General features: G+C 57.7%; 1 protein-coding gene and 1 non-coding gene across 2 annotated transcripts in view; both read right to left on the bottom strand.

The window, feature by feature from the left end:
• The window catches only part of ERGIC1 (endoplasmic reticulum-golgi intermediate compartment 1), a 97,162-nt gene that overhangs the window by 20,097 nt on the left and 57,920 nt on the right, over positions 1-19,145 (bottom strand). Inside the window, exons 3-6 of the mRNA XM_066273293.1 lie at positions 18,253-18,325; positions 8,231-8,325; positions 3,835-3,959; positions 1,218-1,322 (exon numbers count right to left, since the gene is read on the bottom strand). Coding sequence (XP_066129390.1) covers positions 1,218-1,322; positions 3,835-3,959; positions 8,231-8,325; positions 18,253-18,325 — 398 coding nt within the window. The remainder of the gene's footprint in view (positions 1-1,217; positions 1,323-3,834; positions 3,960-8,230; positions 8,326-18,252; positions 18,326-19,145) is intronic.
• On the bottom strand, positions 12,154-12,229 carry TRNAT-GGU (transfer RNA threonine (anticodon GGU)). Its single transcript has one exon. It is a non-coding gene; the product is annotated as a tRNA-Thr (tRNA).

Below are 19,145 nucleotides of genomic sequence, written 5' to 3'. Positions count from 1 at the left end.
GGTGTTTGCTGCCGTGAATAAGAAACTATTGGGGCCCTGGCCGGTTGGCTCAGCGGTAGAGCGTCGGCCTAGCGTGCGGAGGACCCGGGTTCGATTCCCGGCCAGGGCACATAGGAGAAGCGCCCATTTGCTTCTCCACCCCTCCGCCGCGCCTTCCTCTCTGTCTCTCTCTTCCCCTCCCGCAGCCGAGGCTCCATTGGAGCAAGGATGGCCCGGGCGCTGGGGATGGCTCTGTGGCCTCTGCCTCAGGCGCTAGAGTGGCTCTGGTCGCAACATGGCAACACCCAGGATGGGCAGAGCATCGCCCCCTGGTGGGCAGAGCGTCGCCCCCTGGTGGGCGTGCCGGGTGGATCCCGGTCGGGCGCATGTGGGAGTCTGTCTGACTGTCTCTCCCTGTTTCCAGCTTCAGAAAAATGCAAAAAAAAAAAAAAAAGAAAAGAAACTATTGGGCCGAGCCTGTTGGAGGTGGCTGTCTCGATAAAACAGGGATTCTCAGAATACTTCATTCACCGCACTAACCCCACCTAATGGTGTGGGCTCAGATAGTAAGGCCACGGGGGCCGTGGAAGGGAGCGGGCTGGACCATGGAGTCAGACAGATCTCCTGGGGGGCCCTGGACAAGTAGCTTCTTTTTTTTTTTTCTTTTTCTTTTTTAGAAAGGAGAGAGAAAGGGAGAGAGAGAGACAGAGAGAGAAGGTGGGGAGGAGCTGGAAGCATCAACTCCCATATGTGCCTTGACCAGGCAAGCCCGGGGTTTTGAACCCGCGACCTCAGCATTTCCAGGTCGATGCTTTATCCACTGCGCCACCACAGGTCAGGCGACAAGTAGTTTCTTGATCCCAGTTCCAAGTCTATAAAATGCAGTGTCCCCTCCCACCTCGTAAGGTTGCACAGACAGAGAGAAAGCCTTAGCACTTAGTACTTGCTCATTAAAGCAAGTCCCTCTCCTCCCCCAGCCCAGGACTCAACCCAGGGTTCCGAGGCCAGCACACTGCTGTTGAAACGGCAGCCGTAAAAAAAAAAAAAAAAAAAAAAAAGAAACGGCAGCCGTGCGCTCGGAAGGAACAGATCAGAGGGGTTGTGGGAGAGAGCAGGGGCTCAAAGGGGGTGGCACCTCTGGAGGGCACCGCTCTGTGCCCAGGAAAGGCAGAGGGCTCCAGTGACCCAGCCCCTATGAGCCCATCCCTGGACACCCCACCTGTAGTATGACTGCTCACCTGCAGCGTGTCCCCGAAGGAGAGCTTGTGGATGACATGGGTCATGTCCGGGTTCTGTGGCTGGGCTGTGGCACTGTGTGTGGACACATGGAAGTTGCCCGGGACCTGGGGAGAAAGGCAAGTTTCAGCAGGTTAGTGGGCTGCCCCAGGATCGGGGGTGGGAGGGGCACAGGGCTCCAACCTGGAGTCAGACCCCAGCTTGGTCAATCCAGGAGAGATTGGGAGGAGCCACTGCCCCTCCCTGAGCTCGTATCCTCATCTGTAGAATGTGGCACTGGCGGTGCCTGCCGCAGGGGCTGTTGGGGCTTTGGGGGCACCTGGCCCAAGGCTGTGGCTCCAGACAGCAGCTTTCCCCCCATCAAATCCCTGGCTGTTGGCTCCACAGTGGGTTGGGGGACGACCTTTAGGCCTGCAGACCAACAGAGCTTCCTTGAACTCCAAATCCACCCTGTCCCCCTTAAGAGGAGAAAGTGTGGCCTGTGGCTTAGCAGTTTATTTTGTAAGCAAGCCTGTTTTAAACACTGCGGACCTCTCTCAGGAATATTCCTGTCTTGATGAGGGAGGAACCCGGCCAACAGCGACAAGGCACGACCTGGCCTCAGCGAGCTCACGTCAGGTTGGGTCGCTAACGTGGTGCCTGGGCCCCAGGCCCCGGGAGCTGGGTGGAGGAGGCACATGCCAGGTCTGGGATGAGCGGCCACGACAGCTTAGCAGGGTCGCCCAGGAGGGGCAGCATTGCCCGCTCCAGGGGCCCAGCACCTGCAACTGCAGCAGCTGAGTTCCACCCATGGGCTCCAGCCCAGCCCCCTTCCCAGCTGGGGGTGGGGGTGGGGGTGGGGGACGGCTTGGGCACAGCCAGTTAACTACTCTGTGTGTCAGGTGCCCCCTAGGCAAAATGGGGCTGACGGCCACAGAGGGTTCGGGGAGGATGAGACGAAGTGATAGGCGCAAAGCCAACGGTAATTGTTACCGGGTTGGGTGCGGGGGACGGACGTGCCTGTCGTCAGAGCCGAGGGAGAAGGAGCCCTCCCTGCCCCCCGCAGAGGGACCAGCACGTACCCAGGCAGGGCCTTGGAGAAGAGCCACTGACTGCCTTTAAAAAATATCCTAAAGTTCACCTTTACTTGTGTTCGTAATACCTGGATACATCCGTATGATAAAAGATTCACAAGAGCACGTCAGGAGTGACGTCCCTGCCGCCTACCACCCCAGGGGAGGAAGAAACCGACAGCGTCTGGCCTATGTCCTTCCCAGCGTCTGTGCGGCGACACGAGGCCCCTCGCAGGCAGACGTGGGCAGAGTTCAGAATCGTGTTTGGGGCCCGGGGCCTCAGGCTCCCAGAGCTGAGTGAGTCAAGGAGGCTGGCTGTCTCCTGTGCATCTGCCACCCGCTGCCACCCCTCGGGCTGTGACTCAGTGACCTGCTCCCCCCCGCCCCCCCCGTGGAATCCATCGCAGGTGGCTGACTCATCACACACTGCGCCGAAGAAAGAAAGGACGAGGCTTTTAGAGCCTGTGACTTCAGAACCTACGTCATTGCCTCTGATGGATTGTAAAAATACCCAGACGGAGCCAGGCCCCCAAACCCTGGCCCATCCTGCCCCCCTCCTGGGGCGCTGCGTGACTGAGCGAGGAGTCCAGGGTGCTGGGGGCCGCCGGGGCCGCTCGTAGCTCATGAACCCTGACTTCTGGCTGCCGGCTGGCTTCCGGGCGGACGGATAAGGAGGCCGCGGGGCTGGTGGGCGCCTGATGCTGCGAGATGGGGGGAGGGGGGACCAGCTGCCGGCCTCGCCTATCCCCACGCCGGCTCTCTCATCCGAGTGAGCGTCCCTTGTCTGAGAGCTTCTCAAAGACACGAAACCCTTAGCCCGCCCAGGGGTGGAGGGCGCAGGGGCTGGCCTGAGCTGTACTCTGGAGTGACACACTGGTTGTGTCACACGTGACTGAGGTGTCGGCAAGCAGCCACAGGGGGGACCGGCAGGAGAGGGCGGGAGCCTGGGTTCTGATGCTTTCTCTGTTGGTGTGGATCGGACCCCTGGCACAGAGGGTCCGCTGGTACTGGGTTCTGCCCACCCGGTCCAGCAGCGCCCCGGAGCTAGTGGCCCACCCTGGGACTTGGAAGGTGCTTGATAAACAATGTTTGGAATGAATGAATGTATACTCTAGCTCATTCATTCCTCATATAAACTTGGTGAAGGGCGGGGGGGGGGTCATTATATGATTATCATCGTCCCATCTGCCACCTAAAGATGTGAAAACCGAGGCTAAGATGGGTCAAGTGACTTGGAGGGCGTTGCTCAGCCAAGAGGAGACAGAACTGGGAGGCGAATGCAGGGCTCAGGGCTGCCAATGCTGGGGTCTTCTCACCCCACCCCACCCCCACTGCCTTCCAGGCTGGAGAGAAGAACAGCCTCATCCTGATCCGGCCAGCAGGGGCTCCAAACCCTGCGGAGCCTGCACCCCCCGCCCAGACTCTCGGCAGGAACCGCAGGGACTACCAGACCCCTGGGCGCTGACCTCAGCTCGCTGGAGGCTGTCTGGGGAAACCAAGCAGGTGCTCGACTGTCAGTTTCTGGGGACCAAGGGGACCAAGGGGACAGGGGCGGAGGCCGCTGTACCTTGTTGATGCTGAACTGGCCCTCGAAGCGGCAGCCCGCCCCGTTGTTCAGCGGGATCTTCATGGAGTTGTCGATGTGACCCACTTCATGCCTGCCCATCTCATCCTGGATGTCGAGCCCAACCACTGCGAAGGCCAGAGAGAAAGGAGTCGCAAACACCCAGAGAACGAACGGGGGGGTGCAGGGAGGACCGGCCCCCTCCTCCATCCGCGCCACAGAGAGGGCGGCCGGGCCCTCCAGGACCTCCGAGGCCCAGAGACACAGAGAGGACGTCAGGCAGCCGAGGAGGGGGAGAAGGTGACCCCAGACTAAGAGGGAGCCGGCCTCGCCTGCAGCGGGACCAGTGACGGAGGACTGCGGGGCGCAGGGGTGACGGCCTCGCGAGGTGTGAGGCTGCCGGCGGGCAGCAGGGGTCAGGGTGAGAGGGAGGGTGGTGGTCCGAGTCCTGGCCTCGCCTGCCTTTTTTTTTTTTTTTTTTTTTTTTTGTATTTTTATGAAGCTGGAAACGGGGAGAGAAAGTCAGACAGACTCCCGCATGCGCCCGACCGGGATCCACCTGGCACGCCCACCAGGGGGCGACACTCTGCCCACCAGGGGGCGATGCTCTGCCCCTCTGGGGCGTCACTCTGCCGCAACCAGAGCCACTCTAGCACCTGGGGCAGAGGCCAAGGAGCCATCCCCAGCGCCCGGGCCATCCTTGCTCCAATGGAGCCTTGGCTGCGGGAGGGGAAGAGAGAGACAGAGAGGAAAGGGGGGGGGGGGGTGGAGAAGCAAATGGGCGCTTCTCCTATGTGCCCTGGCCGGGAATCGAACCCGGGTCCCCCACACGCCAGGCCGACGCTCTACCGCTGAGCCAACCAGCCAGGGCCACCTGCCTTTTTTCACCAGCTGCGCAACCCTGGCGGCGGCACTGGACCTTTCTCGGCCTCAGCGTCTTTCTTTGGAAATGGGGTGTTAACAATGACACCTTCCTTGGAGCATGATGAGGATCAGTTAATATGTGTGGAAGACGCTTAGAACGGCCTAATGCACAAGAAGTAGCAAGTGCTCCATCAACTTCAGCACTTAACGCATCTCAGACAGCCTCCGGGTTCACTGGTTGAACAGGCTCATTCATTCATTGATTCACTCACCCACTCGCACCTTCCTTGACCCCAGTGCTGTTCCTCCAAGCCCCACCTTCCAGGAGCTCAGGCACTTTTCGGGGTTGCTCAGTCCACGACATGGGAGACTAGGGGAGTCCTGGTCTTTGACTCCAGTGACTCTATCCCCTGTGACTCAGCTTCCCAACCTGGAAAACGGGCCGGGGCATGCCAACGGCTTTCCCTGAGATGGTGCAAGTGGCAAGGTGGCGGTGCTAGGTCCCCGTCGACTACAGAAACGCAGGAATTTCCCTGAAAGGAACGCTGCGAAGGAGGCTGCAATCTAAAGAAAGAGCAGCCAGCAGTAACTTTTTAGGTGAGCCAATCCTAACGGGGGAAAAACAGAGGGCTCCCTTCTGCTGGTGCAGCCGTTAAAAAGGACGCTCCCGGGTCCGCAGAATGCGGGGAAGGCTGGCGCCCTGACGTTCAACTTAAAAGAACACAAGCGGATCCCCGTTTGAGTCAGGGGTTCTGTCCCCAGCAGCTTGTCCTCCAGATGCACACGTGACCAGACGTGTGTGCAAGGCTGCTTGCTCCGGGCAACCTCATTTTTGAAATTGTGACAGCTGGAACCAACCAACCGCTTGTCAACGGGGGCCTGGTCAATGGAACAGCCCCCCCACCCCGAATGCTAGGCAGTGGGTACAGGCCGCTCAGGGCGGGGCAGTGGCTCTGAGCCCAGGGCGGCACCTCCAGCGAGATGTCTAAGCTCTCTGCGCCTCCATCTCCTCCTCCATCCTCAGTTTCTGAGGATTTAAAAACAAAACAAAACAAAACACAACTAAAACAGCACTTGCTACGTGCGCTAGACACTCTTCCATGCCCTGAGCCTTTTATGTAAGAAGGCAGCATCTGGACATCTCTGTGGGGAAGAGAATATGATCAGACCCATTCCTTCTGGAGAAACAGAGAGGCAGAGAGGTTCAGTAACTTGCCCGTGACCTCACAACTAAGAAACGATGAAGCTTGGACTGGGACCCGGGGAGCCTGGACCCAGGGCCCACGCCCTTCAGCCACGCTGCTAGAACGCCTCTCATCTTCACGCACCAATACCGCCCAAGCCTCCAGGACGGGGCCTGGCTGGCCTGGGTTCGGGCTGAATGCACGCCAGCTGGTGGTTACTGTTTTACTAATCTGATGAGTAATACAAGAACAGCTCCAAGATATTAGCTGGAAAAAAGAAATCTTCAGAAAGGTCCCATAGAGTTGGGTCCCAATTATGAAAAAAAAAAAAAAAGAAAAAAAAATGTTGCCAGACATGGGTGGGGAGAGGGGTCCCCAATGCTAGTTAGAGGCTTCCTCTGGGGTGGGCGGCACACGGGGGAACCCAGTTTTACTTATTTCTTTATCTATTTCTGTATTTTGAACATGTATCTTTTTTAAAAATAAAAAATATATATTTTCTTGTATTATTAGTTGTGTAACGACAACAACAAAAAAAAACCCATAATTTTTAAAAGCAGGATACAAGAATGTCCAGGCAGTGTGATCTCAGCCGGGCTGAGAAACGTAGAGCCAGGACAGCCACCGGGACAGAATGGCCCGGAATATCAATCGATGTTGTCATGGGGGTGAATGATGGATGACTTTTCTTCCTGGACTTTCCAAAGGTACAATGATGAGTATGCATTTTTTGTTTTTGCTTTTTTTTTTTTTTTCCCCTGTAATATAAACTTGAAGTTCTTTTTTGAAAAAGCCAGGGTGTGGGGCTCTAGTGGGAGCCGCCCAGGGTCGGCCAGCGGCCCCGCAGAGCGGCAGGGCCCCGTGGGCCAGCACCGTCGCAGCCTGAGGTCACCCGGCCCCTCTTGGGCCGCTGCCTGGAGCTGGGACGGAGCCTAGAACCACATCCCTTCCCTCCCTTGCCCCACTGGTCCCAGTCCTCTGGCCTGTTTCCTTGTTCCAGAGACATGACCAACTCCTGAATGAGAAGCTGCCAGAGGAATTATTTTTCTAAGAGAAAGAGAATCAAAATAAAAATAAAACCGACCAACCTATTTCAACAGGTTCCCTGGCTCGGGGCCCACTGTGGATTCAAAATTGTGATGCAATTCTCACAAACCAACAGCAATCGCAGGACTGACTCCCTCACTCTGCCTATAGACGCACCCAATGTCCTGCCCTCAACAGGAAGGAAGGGGTTTGTGCCAAGCTGGGGCAGGGGGACAGCCAGAACCCCAGTCCTGGAGGGGGAGGCCTGGTCCACTTGCCAACAAGTCTAGGAAGCAGCTTATCATATCCTTTCAACAACTTCAGGCAACAGACAGCCTTAAACCCATTTTACGGATGTGGAAACTGAGGCTCGGAGAAGTTACCTTAGCCGGGTCACACAGCTTTAGTGACCGAAGGAGCCAGAACATGATGCCATACAGCAGACTGCCCATGAGTTCTGTTTATACAAAGAATTCATTCTCTTGGTTCAAACAGAGAAAACAAACAAACAAAACAGAGTGTGCAGTGAAAAAGGACGTTTTTCCAATGCTGCCAACAGCTCAGAGCCGCATCCTTTTCCCGGAGACCACTCTGGGCCGGTGAGAGGTCTGCTTGCCTTGTGACGCGTGGGAGGCTCTGTGACCCCTACCCATCACTCACACACCACCTCGCGGTCACTTGTCAAGGATGTCACGGCCCTTTGCTACCGGGTGGGACAAACCGTGGTGTCATTCACACGTCACACACCTCTACTTGTCCTCTCGCCTCCCTCACGCCTGTACCGGTTCCTCCTGAAAGCCCTCCCTCAAAAAACCATGTGCAGGGAACCTGACTTAGGAAACACCAGCTACCCCAACATGGGTACTCTCCAGAGGTACGTAACCTCCGTCAGCAGTTTCTTGTTTCGTTTTTTAACATATTTTTCATCCATTGATTTCAGAGAGGAAGGGGGGGGGGAGGGAGAGAGAGAGAGAGAGAGAGAGAGCGCAACAGAAACATCAGTCTGTTCCTGTATGTGCCCTGACCAGGGATTGAACCGGCACCTTGACGTGTTGGGGCAATGCTCTAACCAAGGACGCTATCTGGCCAGGGCAGCAGTCTCTTGTTTTTTATTCCAGAAAACCACCAAGTACAACCACATTTGATCACACTCTCCCTGCAAAGGAGTGAGGAGAGTATCGCGTTACCTATTGTTGGCGGCTTGCCCTGTGTGCCTAGCCGGTCCTGCTACCTCGCCATTTCCGCCCTCGCAGCTCTGCCGAAAGGAGGGCTCTTGCTGGAGCGGAGGGCTCTTGCTGGGGCGGAGGGCCGCTGGGGATACTCACGTTCACAGTGCAGGTTGGGTAAACTGATGTTCAGGCTGACGTCGATCTTGCCCCCGCTGTCCTTGTCCGGGTCATCGACGTACAACTCATTCACACTGAGGGAGACAAGCACAGAAGCCTTTGTTGAGTTGGGGGGCACCCACCCCCCGCTGCAGAGGACAGCCAGGGACCACTTGAGGTAGCTCCTGCTCCAATAACTTGCACTCCCCTCTGCGGGGAGCCTGTGCCTGCTCGGGCATGGGGCACAGGGCAGCGGGGCTCCCATCCCCTTGGCGCCCTCTAAACGCGGGCCTTCCCACTCGGAGGGGGTGGGGTGACGTTATGGCAAGAACACAGTAGTCAGATTCAAGTGCTGATCCCGCTGTCTCTGCCTCTCTCTATGGGGGACTTGGCTGATGTCACCTCTGTGCAGGCATCTGTTCTATGGAGTGCAGATGGCGTGGTCTGAAACCTTAAACGAGAACGGCAGGCCTCGCTAGGGGTCCGTGCCTGGCACCAGCAGGCACACGGAGCCTTCCTCCCTCCCCTCCTGAGTGCCGCTCCTGCCCGGCCCACCGGGAAGCCGGGACTCCCTGGGTGTCTGCCACCCAGCCTCCCATCCTGGTCCTGGGCAGGTCCCAGGTCTGAGAACCACAAGACCGATGTATCAGTTTCTTGTGGCTGCTGTAACAAACTGTCAGAAAGTTACTGAGGGAAAGCCCGGGTGCCCTGATGGGGACAGACCGGGCAGCTGCCCTCTGGGAGAGCGGCTGGAAGGGCCCCCCAGGACAGCGTGGCACAGGCCTGGCAGGGGGAAGGGCACAGCACATTTGGGGGCTTGGTGAAGGTCGCCATGGCGGCAGTTTGGGAGCAGAGGCGGGAGGGGAGCACGAGCAGTCGGAGAATGGGTGGGAGCCCGGTGAGGCGGGCCCCAAGAGGCCACGCCAAGGCCTTTGCCCCTGAACCTGAGCCCGGCGCCCTGGTCAGGCTGCACTTGACTAGATCCTTCTGTCTGCTGCGTGAAAGGCTGATGGCCAGATGGGAGGCTGCTGCAGCAGCGCAGGTAACAGATGGTGGGCCGGGTGTGGGGACAGGGAGGAGGAAAGGGGGTGCTCGGGCAGGCAGGACCCGCTGATGAAAGGGGCAGGGCGGGGGGGGGGTGTCGAGAGAGGCACTTGGGCAGACTGCCGCGCTTCTTTCTGGAACCATTCATTGGAAGAGAAGCCGGACTGGTGGCGGGAAAGGCACCGGGCTCCATGCGGCGGTGCTGAGCTCACGGTGTCTTAGAGACGTCCCTGCAGAACCGCTGAGAGGACGTCGGGTGGCGGTGTCAGAAACCTGGCTCCCAGGTTAACTCCCCTGGGGGAGAGGGAGCCAAACCTGAAGGCCAGCTGAGTGGGCAGCTATGGGCAGTGCTTGAGGCAGCCCCTCGGGTCCTGTGCGTAGTAGGCTATAAATTAAAGGACCACGGCTCCAATCAATCAGACTCCGTAGGTGCCTTGTCAATGGCCGCTTCTCTGGGAAAGAATGAGTCAGGCCAGGGCAAGGGCATCTTGGTTCTACTGGGATCCTGTCTTTGTGCCCCAGCTCCTAGAGTGGTGCAGCTGGTGCTCAATTAATAAGACACAGTGGGCTCAGAAACACACCGGGGGGCTTCCTCCCTTGTGGGTCACGAAAAATGTTCCCAGAAACCAGAGAGGCCTGCGCAGCTTCGCTTCCAGGTTGCTGGGCCTTCAGCCCATGGAGCCACAAACGGCTCGATCTGAGTGCGTTCACGTTACTCCATCTCTCCCTGTGACGTGTCCCGATCCCCATTCTAAAGGCAGGAAACTGAGGCTCAGGGAGGGCGAGTCCCATCCCCAAGGTCACACAACAGGAAATGGCTAGGCTGCAATCCCAGCCCAGGTCGGCCTTCTGCCTCCTTCTTGTCCTCAGCATTCAAGGTCAAGGGAGAAGCCAAGGGTGGCCCTGGCCATTGGGGGCCACAGGGGGTGGAGAGGGGGGACAAGGCCCTGTGCTTGGCAGGCTGGTTGGCCCACATCAAAGAACAGGCGAGGAGAGAACAGGATCACAGGAGGTTATACGGGAGAAGTGACTTCGCCACAGCCAAACCCCTTCGCCTTCCCCTTGAGCACCCGATCTCTACCTCAGCCTTCCCTCGCAACTCAGGAGCGCTGCTGAGTCAGAGACCGCGGGGTGATTGACAGAGAGGTCACCAAGGGAGAGCCCCCAGCTTCCTTTCCCGGCGGGCTGGTGAGATTCTCTTCCTTGAAGAGACCCACCTTTCCCACCGCGGAGGCGGGGCCTTGAGGACCACTGAGGGACTGTGGGATGATGTCATCCCCTGGCAACCCTCCGGAGGTGACCTCAGCGAGCTGAGTCCAGGTGTAGCGCCAAGGTGAGCTCACCCTTGAGGCCCCGGGAAGCCTCTCCCAGCCCAGGGGCCCCTGCTCCCCAGACAAAGGGGCCGAGGTGCTGGGGAGGGTGGAAAACACACTGACCTGCAGAGCCGAGGGCCAATCCTGTTCTGCAAGGCGAGTGCTGCTGCTCCCAGGGGCCCTCCTGAGGGACCTCGGGCCGTGGGGTACACGGTTCAATCACCTGCGCCACCTGCCTGACGAGGTCAGCGCGGCCACCTTCCGAGTCCAAGGCCAATGTTCCAGGCTGCTGGCTCCCTGCCGTTCACATCCACAGCCCTCACTCCCAGGTGCCTGCCAAGCCTAGCCAACCTCAGTGCCTGGGGCTGAACTGAGTGTAAAAGGTGATTTTTAAAAGCCCATTTGGAGCTAAAGAAATGCTTTTTATGGATTCACTGTTGTTTGGGGACTTCCATGGGCCCAATTCCTCCTGTCACTCACTAGCGAGGGTGATGAGGTACCCACGGGGCAGTGAGAGACACATGTGGGCCCCCCACCTGGCTCAGCCACCAAGAAGCCGGGGGGCCTGAGACAAGTGGCTTCGTCTCTGTGAGCCCCGGTTTCCTCAACTGTAACACTGGCAAAGTTTTCTATGAAGTGTAAAGGTAGGCAAAATCAATCCACAGGACCAGAAGTCAGAACAGTGGTGGTGGGGGCGGTCACTGACTGGGAGGGGGCACAAGGGGACCTTCCAGCTGGTGGCAATGCGTTGTCTTGATGGGGTGACGGTGACGTGGGTGTAATGTAGTTACAGGCAAACATTTATTAAGCCTCATCTTTATGATCTGTGCACTTTGCCGTCCCTAGGATACACACCTCACTAGAAAAAGGAGGGGGGGAATAGAGGGGAGGGAGAAAAGGAGGAAAGGAGGGAGAAAGAAAAAAAATGGGCCAAGGATTCTGGTTACTTCCCAGGGCCGTGGGCACTGGCAAAGAAGCGGCAGGCTGCCCGGGCGGGGGTGTGTGTGTGTGTGTGTCATGCACTCAGCTCTCCCTGGAATAGCACACACACACCCCCGTGATGGAAGGTATCGGGGTGGAAGTCTGGGCTCTCAGGGTTCAAACCCTGGCTCTGACACCTGCTGGCTGATTGACCTTGGCCAAGGGGCTTTGCCACCATCAGCCTTCGTTTCCCCAGATGTAAGGCGGTGACAGTCATAGACATGGCATATCCTTAGTAAACAGTAAGTGCTCAACAAATGTCCACTACTTTTTTTTTTTTTTGTATTTTTCTGAAGCTGGAAACGGGGAGGCAGTCAGACAGACTCCCGCATGCGCCCGACTGGGATCCACCTGGCATGCCCACTAGGGGGCGACGCTCTGCCCACCAGGGGGCGATGCTCTGCCCCTCCGGGGCGTCACTCTGTCACGACAAGAGCCACTCTAGCGCCTGGGGCAGAGGCCACAGAGCCATCCCCAGCACCCGGGCCATCTTTTGCTCCAATGGAGCCTTGGCTGCGGGAGGGGAAGAGAGAGAGAGGAAGGAGAGGGGGAGGGGTTAAGAAGCAGATGGGCGCCTCTCCTGTGTGCCCTGGCCGGGAATCGAACCCGGGACTTCCGCACACCAGGCCGACGCTCTACCACTGAGCCAACTGGCCAGGGCCCACTACTTTTATTGATATTAATATCAGTGTCTACCGAGCTAACTCTAACGGGTATACCAACAGAGTCCAGTGGATAACATTCTGGTGAGGATTAAATGGGGTGATGTGTGCAGGGCGCCTGGCACAGCCTGGTGAATTCTAAGGCCCACATAACAGCTAGCCTTGCTTGTTACGAACCAGAGGCGATGCCCCCCCATCTGAGCCCCCAGCGGGTGCCAGGCGCCCTGCTGCGGCTTTCACACATGGCGTCTCATTTAATACGCAGAACAAGCCAGTGTTTAATAGGGGTTACTTTTCTCTTTTCACAAGGATGACACCAGGCTCGGAGGTTCTTCCCGCCACGGCCACACAGCAGGATCACACTACCAGGAAGAGGAAGAGGCGGGATCTGAACCGAGAGACCTGGTGGCCCCAGAACCCAAAGCCATGTTCTTTCCATTGAACGGCACTGGATGGGACAGGAACCAATGAAAAACTGAGGGGCGAGTGGTCCCCAGGTAGACCTGTGATGCAGATGCCACCATCTTTCTGATCATCTTCAAGATGCCCAACGCCAACCCACGGCCCACACATCCTAGGGTGTGGGAGGGCTCAAGCGTCCACTCCTTTTGCGCCCCACAAGCCTCCCTCTGTCCCGGCCTGCCACGCCCCACGGGGGCAGCAGCACTGGATGCCCCCACCAGACAAGATGTGGGCTCTGAGCCGCCGGCACCGAGCGCGGACTCACAGCTCTGCAGCTGGAACGAAAGGGGGAGGTAACCAACTGCGCTGGTGGAGGAATGGGGGGCGCATTCCAGGTCCGGGGGGGGACATCAGACAGCGTCAGGGAGTCTGGAGGATGGCAGGGTGGGGGTAAGCCGTGGCTATGTAGGGAGAGGGAGAGAGGGACTGGGGAGGGACGGACGGGTGGGGGGAGTGTAGGTGGAATGTCACGGAGGGCCCTGAAATTCTCGGCCGAGGCGTGAGTCGGATGACATCTATGGAAAGCAATTTTATTTGCTTTTAGGAGAGCACTTGAATAGTTCAGATTCCTACCCAAAGTCTCTGACCTCCACGCTTAGTGACTGGATTGAATGGAAACTTACACAGCACTGAGGCCCAGGGCAAGGGCCCGGGAGGGGGTGTGTGTGGGGTGGGGGGTGGGGGGATACGCAGGTTATGTGAGCAAACTCTCCGAGTTTAACATGCCAACCATGCCACGTGTAAGAAAGTGCGTTATCACCTTCAGGTAATAACGTCCCCCCAAAATCAGCCCTTGGCAGACACGCAGTCCTGCCCCCACGCCTTCTCCACAGCCATCGCCCTGGGACCCTCTGCCCCTCTGCCTTGGGCCATCGCCCCATCTCCTCGCCTGGGCTCTGGCCTCCAGGGTCACCTCTTGATTAGAGGTGAGCTTTCCGAAACACAAACCTGATCCGTCACTCTGAGCTCAGAAGCCTTCAGGCTGACATGGTAACCATGGCTCTCTACCCGGCGGCCCTGACCCCAAGGGCACAGTGGGCACCTGAGCTTGGAGGGGGCATGTCAGCTCCTCCTCCTGGTTAAGCTACGGGCCTCCTCTCTCTGGGCGTGCTAGGGGCGCCTGTGAGGACATGGGTCAGGGCAGCCTCACCTTAGCACTAGGCGGGCAAGGGTCTCCAGAAGTTCCAACCGCCTGTTCGGCCACCTGGGCCTGGGAGGCTGCAGCCACGTCTGCCAAGCAACTGTTCTGACCGACAAACAGTGGCTTCCAGGTGCCCGGGGAGCCACAGCGCTTTACGTGCACAGAAAAGGGTGGGATGGAAGGCTGGGTGACGCTCTGGCGTCGAATGGACCTGGGCTTGCCTCTGGCTCCACCGCTTACTAACCTGACTCTGGTTTTTTTTTGTTGTTGTTGTTGTTGTTGTTTTCCTGAAGCTGGAAACAGGGAGAAACAGTCAGACAGACTCCTGCATGCGCCCAACCGGGATCCACCCGGCACGCCCACCATGGGGCGATGCTCTGCCCACCAGGGGGCAATGTTTTGCCCATCCTGGGCGTCGCCATGTTGCGACCAGAGCCACTCTAGCGCCTGAGGCAGAGGCCAAGGAGCCATCCCCAGCGCCCGGGCCATCTTTGCTCCAATGGAGCCTTGGCTGCGGGAGGGGAAGAGAGAGACAGAGAGGAAAGCGCGGCGGAGGGGTGGAGAAGCAAATGGGTGCTTCTCCTGTGTGCCCTGGCCGGGAATCAAACCCGGGTCCTCCGCACGCTAGGCCAACGCTCTACCGCTGAGCCAACCAGCCAGAGCCCTGACTCTGGTTTTAGCCTCCTGGTCCCTCAGTTTCCCCGGCTCTAATGTGGGGCTGACACGAACAGAGCAGTACCTGCTTCAAGGGCTTTAGTGAGGGCTAATGAGAAGATCGCTGTAAATTGCTCACCTGGGTGGGTGGCACGTGGGCACCATCTATAAAATCAGAACTGGAGATTATGAGCTGCATTACGCTAAAAATTATCAACGGAGAGTTCCAGCTGCTACAGTTCCTCATTATAAATCCTCATCATGTTAATAATTGGGAGCAGCCAGAGCCTAGACAGTCAAAGACTGGAATGTTCCGTGGCCATGTTCTCCAACAGTGGGGCACTTTGTGCCCCCTGGAAAGTAAGGCCTCCCAGCACCCTGTGGGGCCACTTTCCCAAGCATAATTAATGGCCTGTCCAAGGCCCAGGTTGGAGTCCAACCACCCAAACAAACGGGCCTCTCTCCCACCGGGCCAGGCCAGAATAGCATCTTATGTCACCAAGAACCACAGGCCAGGGTTGGAGCAATGTTGATCCAACCAGTGGTGACCTCATTTCCTTGGGTTACAATCACAGGCGGGGTGGGGGGCTGACACACTGTGTGGTCACACAACTGTCAAGGAGGAACAGCCTCTCCAAAAGTGAAGAGAACTGTGACCTTCCATTCTTCCCAAATCAGCAGGGCTTCCCCAGGGGTCAGACAAGCTTCCGAGAGAGCAGAGACCACAAAGGAGCAATCCTGTTTCCTTCTGGATGTTGCCGGCGTCCTCAGTCCTCACCCTTGCAGACTCCATTTGGGCAACTTCGGCACTACGGTTACATGGCCAGGGTCGCTGCATGGTCCTAAACGGAGCTTCTGGCCGGGACAGGTCTCTCTTCTTGTCCCCACTTCCCTCCCTCTCTCCTGCCACTCACAATGCAAATGGAAAGTGCTTGTTAGCCTAGGGCCAGACACAGGCGAACACTCAATGAATAGCCTCTTGTTCCGATTCCTTCCCTCATCTTCATCTCTCTTCCTCTCCAGGGACTGGTGGGACCAGTATCCAGGATGCCCTCAGGAGCCAGGAAGAGGAAGTCCTGGAGAGAGGGAGGGGGCAGGGCGGCGAGAACACTATGCTCTTGGGGAAGGAGAGCCCTGCCCTGGGTACACAGACGGAACTGTCTGTCCAGGCTTGTCCAGTGGCCCTTCCCCCAGCAGGTGGGGCCCCACCTGTTCCAGGTGCAAGCTCTGACGTCAGAACTCACCTGCCTGGGCCCCCTGGCCCAGCAACCTACCTCACCAGTGGGCTGAGCTGACAAACGGGCTTTGTAAGTAAGCAAGCAAGGGCTTTGTAAGTAAGTAAGCAAGCCGCCCTCAGTGTCAGCAGGAGGCCAGGGAGGCCCATTCTTAAGTCAAGGGAGGGGCCCAAGGAATGGAACATTCACAGGGCACTTTCCATGTGCCTGGTGCTGGCTGCCCTGATAACTTCTTTAGTGTTCGCTAGGAGTAAATAGGAAAGGAGTAAATAAATAAACAAGGAGATACGTCTCTATCGACACCAAGCCCCACAGCAAGCTCCTTTCAGGGCAACACGGGCGGACCTCACTTTATGGCGCGCCACGGGGGTCGCATCTTCGCAAAGTCAAACCCCTCTAGCAGCAAAAGAGGCGTCGCCTCGCTGTCTAGCGCAGTCTGGACCCGGGCCCTGAGGATCTGGGAGGCGGCCCGGAATCTCGCGCAAGCCTCACAAAGTATCACACGCCTGTATTCTACCTGCTGCCCTGCTCTGTTTCCTCCTTCAGAGCCCTTGTCACGGAGTGACAGATATTCTAGTGCCGCTGGCTTGTGGGGCCTGCGTCACCACCACGGCGGTGGTGTCTGCGTCCACCGTCCACCGCCGGCGTCTTCTGCTCCATCGGGCACGGACGCACACAGTCGCGAATAAGGTGGAGCTGCCACCTGGCTCCCAGGGGCTCGGGACCGAGGACGATTCCCATCAGTACAGGGCGGTGCGCGGGGCTGGGCCTGACGGGGTTTCAGCCCCATGTTCCACCCTCCCTGAGTGCTCCTGCCGCACCAGCTCTCGTCTCTGTGCTTCCCACGCGCCAGGGGAGTCCTGCTCGGGGCCTCTGCACTTGCTAGTGTTCTTGCCTGGAGCATGTAATGCCTCCCACTGGGTACCTAGACATGGTCAGGGCTCCGTCCTTGATGCCGTCACACGGGGACCCCTCTCATCTTGCTCAGAAGAACATGAGGGGCCTGCACAGCAATCCTCCTCCCAGGGGAGAGGGAGTAGCCGAGAGGGACCAGCAGGAGCCCGGCAGAGCAGGTCCTTTAAAATGCCGGCGGGTCTGTCTCTTACTGACCCTCCTGCTCCCGCGTCCAGCTCATGGCGGGGTGAGCCCTAGACACCTGTGGCCCAAATGTGCACAGATGGAAAGACACTTGACTCGAATAGGTCATCACCCCCCATTAGGGCCTGGGTGTGAAGGGGGCCACAAGTCCTTTCTCTGACACCTGCCTGCTCAAGGGGAGGGGGGGGTCATATCTCAGAAAGCAAATCTGCCTCGCCAGACCTGGAAGGGAGTGTGACTCTGATCCACTGTTCCTATTTTGCCAGCGATGTTGAGACTCAGAGAGGTTCGGTAACTTGTCCAAGATCACACAGCAAAGCGGTAACTAAGCAGAGACCCGGGCCTGGGTCTCCCGGTGCCTTGTCCAATGCATTTTCCACCACTCTGTGAGGACCCCTGGGCCTCGGTGCCATCAGGTTTAAAAAGAAACAACAAAGCCATCAGCGGGACAGGGAACGCAAACCCTCTCTCACCAGCGAAGGGCCGGAAACTACACCCAGAAACAAGTTCAGGGGCCTCAGGAGCCGGCCGGCCTCAGGAGCCGCCATCTAACTTCAGGACTATGGGCTAGTTCCCTGCCTCTGTGAGCCTCAGTTTCCTCACCTGTAAAAGGTGACAACTACCTCCCAGGGATGCTGCTAGGTTTCCAGTCTCCTATTGTCTTGTGGCCGAAAGGGAAACAAGGGAAACCATGAAATTCCATGAGTAAAAAAGAAAATTCCAGTGTTGAACAGGGGAGTGAGTGGCCAGGGCTTTCCTGGCCCCGTGACGCCTTTCTAGGTTGTAAACATGGAAACAGAGAGGCCTGGCAGCCCAAAGCCCACAGCCCAGGGCAGGAAGCGCCCGGGTCTAACTCCGTCTCAGAGGGGCACCCGCTGAGGCTGTGACTAAGTCATTCCAATGGCATCTGTGTTACACGCCGCCCAGGACCCTTGCTAGGAATCGGAGATGGATTCACAATGCGTCAGCTGCTGCCAGGAAGCCCACACCAGTTCCTCACCGAGTGTGGGCCTGAGAACAGGGCAGGGGGCTTAGATGAGGGGGCCGGGCTCTGATGTCAGCGGCCTCGCCCCCTCGGGTAGGAAGCGGAGCTGTTTCTCTGAACATTTCCAGCTTCCACATCAAATGACCCTGGGATGAGTCAGAGCGAAAAAAAAGCCCCCTGGCCAAACAAAGGGACAAAAAGAGAGCAAGCGAGTTCTGTCCATCTGGGGAGCCCCCCCCCACACACACACAGAATGGAACCCAAATATCCTCCTTGCTTTTGCTCTCACTTTAAAATCCTTTTAAGAATCTGAGGAGCGGCGATGCCACAGGTTTGGAAAGGGAGCTGGAAGGTTCTGAGGCTTCTCTCCCTTTTAAGGCCCCTCCCCCCTCTTCTCATCTGGGAAAGCTCTGGAATGCCCCGTGGGGAGGGAGGGGGGTCACTTACACTTCTGTTGTTATGAATCCAGTGAGCTCCGAGAGGAAGAGGAAGAGGATGAAGAGGCAGCAGCAAATAGAGACTGGAAGAAACAACAGAGTCGCACAGTGAGGTGGAGGGCAGGGCAGGGCAGTGCCAGGGGAGGCTGGTCCCTCTCCCCCCCCCAGGAAGAAGCCCCCTGTACAGCCTCCAAAGCCCCTTCCTACTCTTGGTCTCAACATGAAGCAGCCCGGCTCTCAGAAACATAGACAGATACTGGTCTGACCCTCCGGTGTGGACCAACCCCCCCTCAACAGGCAGACCCTTCCGAAGGGCCAGCCCAGCTTTCTTCCACAAAAGCTCTTTAACACAGAGGTCAGTCAAAAATAGAAGTAGCCAAGTGGTGACCCACAAATGTGTTCTGTTTGGCTCGGGTGGTACATAGGTTAAAATACGGAGTCGGCACTGACCAACCTGGATTTCCTGTACACGTCCAGATTTCAGACTCAATCCCTTGTACCCATATGGGGTCTCAGGTCACTGGTTTGCCACAAGCCCCACCACTCCCTCCTGCCTCCCTGATGCCGAGGCGTGTGTCTGTGGCCGTGTATCACCATCCACTGTGGTACCATCAACACTGGCCCATATCCCCATCAAAAGTAAAAAAATGAGGACAGTGAGCTCTGTGCTTCAAGAGAAGGGACTGTTCTTTATGGAGTGAGCAATGGTCCTAGTCTGAAACTCAGAGAGTGGAACAGAGCCCCAGGGTCAGCCCATTTCACTCAGATGGACCTTGTCTGCCAGGTCTCTGGCAATGTTGGCATTTGTGGCCCCATTGGAGTCACTCCCTGGGGCAGGACATAACAAGTACCCCGAGCTCTGGCCCTCAACTCATCTGCAGGCCCATCCCCTGACACGCCCCC

This window comes from Saccopteryx bilineata, chromosome 4 (genome assembly GCF_036850765.1).
Source record: "Saccopteryx bilineata isolate mSacBil1 chromosome 4, mSacBil1_pri_phased_curated, whole genome shotgun sequence".
NCBI lineage: Eukaryota > Metazoa > Chordata > Mammalia > Chiroptera > Emballonuridae > Saccopteryx > Saccopteryx bilineata.
Note: the sequence above shows the minus strand (reverse complement) of the source record. Positions and strands in the feature narration are given on the sequence as shown.